Here is a 3,432-nt window from a genome sequence, read left to right as displayed (position 1 = left end):
TAGGGACCACTAAGGTCTATATAAAGAGACTTCAGATACAGTATTAGGGGACCACTAAGGTCTATATAAAGAGACTCATGAGATCTTTAACAGACCTGAAGAAGCTCTTCTCGGGAAATCTTTCCATCTCGGTCCTGATCATACATCTGGAAAGCAACTGAGCACACAGACAGACGGAGGGACGGACGTTAGTGGATCACAACCAGTGGAAATGTGATGTTGAAGAAGAAGAAACCAAAGTGGACTCACATTTGAGTTTCCCGGTCCTGCTGTGGGCCGGTTCCGGCTGGGCTCCGTCTCTGGTTCGGGTTTTTTCTGTGGGACGAAAATGAGCCAGAATCCGAACGAAGGAGGCAAAGTCCAAAGTCTCCTTTCTGGAGAAAAAGAGAGGAAAGAGTATTGTTTCCTGTTTCCTGTTTCCTGTTACCTGTTTCCTGTTTCCTGTTTCCTTTTCAAGGTGACTAACAAACACAGGATGGACAAGGAAGTGCTCTCATAACTCCAGTTGTGTCACAGTTTGTCGTGTGAAGGATTAAAAGTGTTGTTTTTCAAGTAAGTAAGTTAAGTATTGACTTAACTTTTGATTTATGCATCGTTAGTTTGCATTTTTTTACATTTTTACTGATTGTAAATTAGGAATTATTTAGACTAAAATTAAAGGAATGGATGTTGAGGGCAACATGAGGGTTAGAAGTAAGCGCTGAAGTCCAAGTATCAGAAGACAACTTATAACTGAGTAATTTTGGAGACATTACCTTATTTAATCATTAAATGACAACATGAGGACAACATGAGGGCAACATGAGGACAATATGAAGACAACATGAGGACAACATGAGGGCGACATGAGGACAACATGAGAACAACATGACAACAACATGAGGGTAACATAAGGGCAACATGAGGACAACATGAGGACAACATGAGGAAAACATGAAGACAACATGGGGTAACAGGAGGACAACATGAAGACAACATGAGGACAACATGGGGTAACAGGAGGACAACATGAAGACAACATGAGGACAACATGAGGGCAACATGAGGGCAACATGAGGACAACATGAGGGCAACATGAGGGCAACATGAGGACAACATGAGGGCAACATGAGGACAACATGAGGGCAACATGAGGGCAACATGAGGACAACATGAGGACAACATGAGGACAATATGAGGACAATATGAGGGCAACATGAGGGCAACATGAGGACAACATGAGGACAACATGAGGGCAACATGAGGGCAACATGAGGACAACATGAGGGCAACATGAGGACAACATGAGGACAACATGACAACAACATGAGGACAACATGAGGACAACATGAGGACAATATGAGGACAACATGAGGAGAACATGAGGACAACATGACGATTAAACAGTGTTAATGTTAAAGTAACTTTTCTCAGTAACCATCGTTGTCATTTTATTATCTGATGTAATTCAGTGTAACGTCAGCTGCTTCACCCTGGAGAGAAAAAGGCACCGACGATTCTGTCTCCGACGGGGTTTAAGGACAACTCCCGAATCGCTCCGAAATCCTCAGGCCTGAATAACACACACACACACACACACACACAATAACTTTTCTTCATTTTGTCACATAAAACATGAGAAATACGGAATAAGCTCAACCACGTCTCACACACAATTTGTCCACATGGACAATTTGCTTCAACTGTGATAGTCAGAGGTTTAAACCCAGATGTCCACGGACCTGAGCTCTCCCCGCTGGTCTACGTCCAGGAACTCGAACCTCTCGTAGAGACGGAGGATGTGAGCGGCGGAGACTGAAACACAGAGAACCTTTGATAATAACCCATCAGTACATCAGCAAAGCTACAACAGACCATGTTTTATATTTCACTGGTTTGTACTGCAGCCGGTTCATTTTTATTCTTTCATTTGTCCTTTAAATTCTTTGGGCGAGCAAAGCAGAGAAAGGGGAGGAAACCTTGCCCCTTATGACATCATGAGGGGAAGATTCCAGCTCGGCCCATCTAAGCTTTCGTGGAAGAGAAGGGGCGGGGGAAGGTGGAGGCTAGGGGTGTGGCGTTGTTTAACTGCCACTTTGCTCGTTTGAAAGCCATGGTGTCTCTCTTTCTCTCATGGGGTGGGGGGGCGGGGCAAATTCTCTGGGCAGGCAAAGCAGAGAAAGGGGAGGTAACCTGGCCCCTTATGACCTCATAAGCCTGCCTATGGCCACTGGGGGGCCATAGGCAGGCTGGGGGGGGGGAGGGGGGGAGACTCATGTTATTGTTAACAAACCTCATAAAGTGAAATATTCATGGGATGGGACCTTTAATAGACGTAGACTTCTCTTTATTAATCCTGGGATGACTCCCGCAAGGAAATTTAAATTTCCAGCAGCAGTTTTTAGCGAGAAGAATACAGTATGGAGATAAAAAGAGGAAAACAATAAAAATAAAATAAAAACCTTTTGGCTATCGTTGTGTCTGAACAGCAACGCTGGATGATGTGTTGAGAGAAAGCCGCCGCGACACCGTTTCCTGATTATAAAGTCCATTGTATCAAAAATTCAGCGTCAATCTACAAGCTCTGCAGCAGCTCGGAGAGCTCTAACCCAATGAGCACTCTCTCCTCTTCCAGATCTTAGACGCACGTTATACAGTGCAGGGGTTCCCAAAACTTTCAGCCCACGAACCCCAAAGTAACGGTGCAAGTGACTTGCAACCCCCCCCAATAAACGTATATAAACTAGTATAAACACTAGTTTTATCTTGTGTTGAAATCATGGCGAACATATGCAGTTTATAATTGTTTTAAAATTTTAATTTTTATTTCTGGAAATCAACTTGCGACCCCCCCTCTCTGGCTTGCGACCGCCCTGTGGGTCCCGACCCCCACTTTTGGGAATCACTGATATAGATTATGTTTAGGTCACATGCTAGGGAACATGTAGGATTCTGTAACGTGACAAACCAAAGATCACATCCAACTCCTCACATCCTCTCCAAAGATCACATCCAACTCCTCACATCCGTTCCAAAGATCACATCCAACTCCTCGCATCCCCTCCAAAGATCACATCCAACTCCTCACATCCGTTCCAAAGATCACATCCAACTCCTTGCATCCCCTCCAAATATCACATCCAACTCCTCACATCCCTTCCAAAGATCACATCAAACTCTTAGATACTGCACTATAAAAAATGACATTTAACATAAATTATAATAAAGTGATGAACATGTCATGAACTTTATTATTTGGATCCATAGATATCAGATTAATTACAGAACAGCAAAGCATCTTGACCTTTAATTTTACTTTAATTTTATGTAATTTCTGCACCAGTAGTTGCAGCTAAAGCAGCAGAGTAACCTGGATCAGTGTGGACCGTTAAGGGTGTTCACACACAAACTGGGTTAGCCTCCCCCCTGCTACCAGAGAGCCCAGACCACCCC

General features: G+C 43.9%; 1 protein-coding gene across 1 annotated transcript in view; it reads right to left on the bottom strand.

The window, feature by feature from the left end:
• chp2 (calcineurin-like EF-hand protein 2) overlaps nucleotides 1–3,432 on the bottom strand; it is a 5,450-nt gene that overhangs the window by 1,234 nt on the left and 784 nt on the right. Inside the window, exons 2-5 of the mRNA XM_034864632.1 lie at nucleotides 1,722–1,794; nucleotides 1,472–1,552; nucleotides 250–374; nucleotides 96–157 (exon numbers count right to left, since the gene is read on the bottom strand). Of these exons, the coding sequence (XP_034720523.1) occupies nucleotides 96–157; nucleotides 250–374; nucleotides 1,472–1,552; nucleotides 1,722–1,794 (341 nt within the window). The remainder of the gene's footprint in view (nucleotides 1–95; nucleotides 158–249; nucleotides 375–1,471; nucleotides 1,553–1,721; nucleotides 1,795–3,432) is intronic.

Source organism: Etheostoma cragini, chromosome 3, assembly GCF_013103735.1.
Source record: "Etheostoma cragini isolate CJK2018 chromosome 3, CSU_Ecrag_1.0, whole genome shotgun sequence".
NCBI classification, from domain to species: Eukaryota; Metazoa; Chordata; class Actinopteri; order Perciformes; family Percidae; genus Etheostoma; species Etheostoma cragini.
This window is presented reverse-complemented; position numbering and strand designations above follow the sequence as displayed.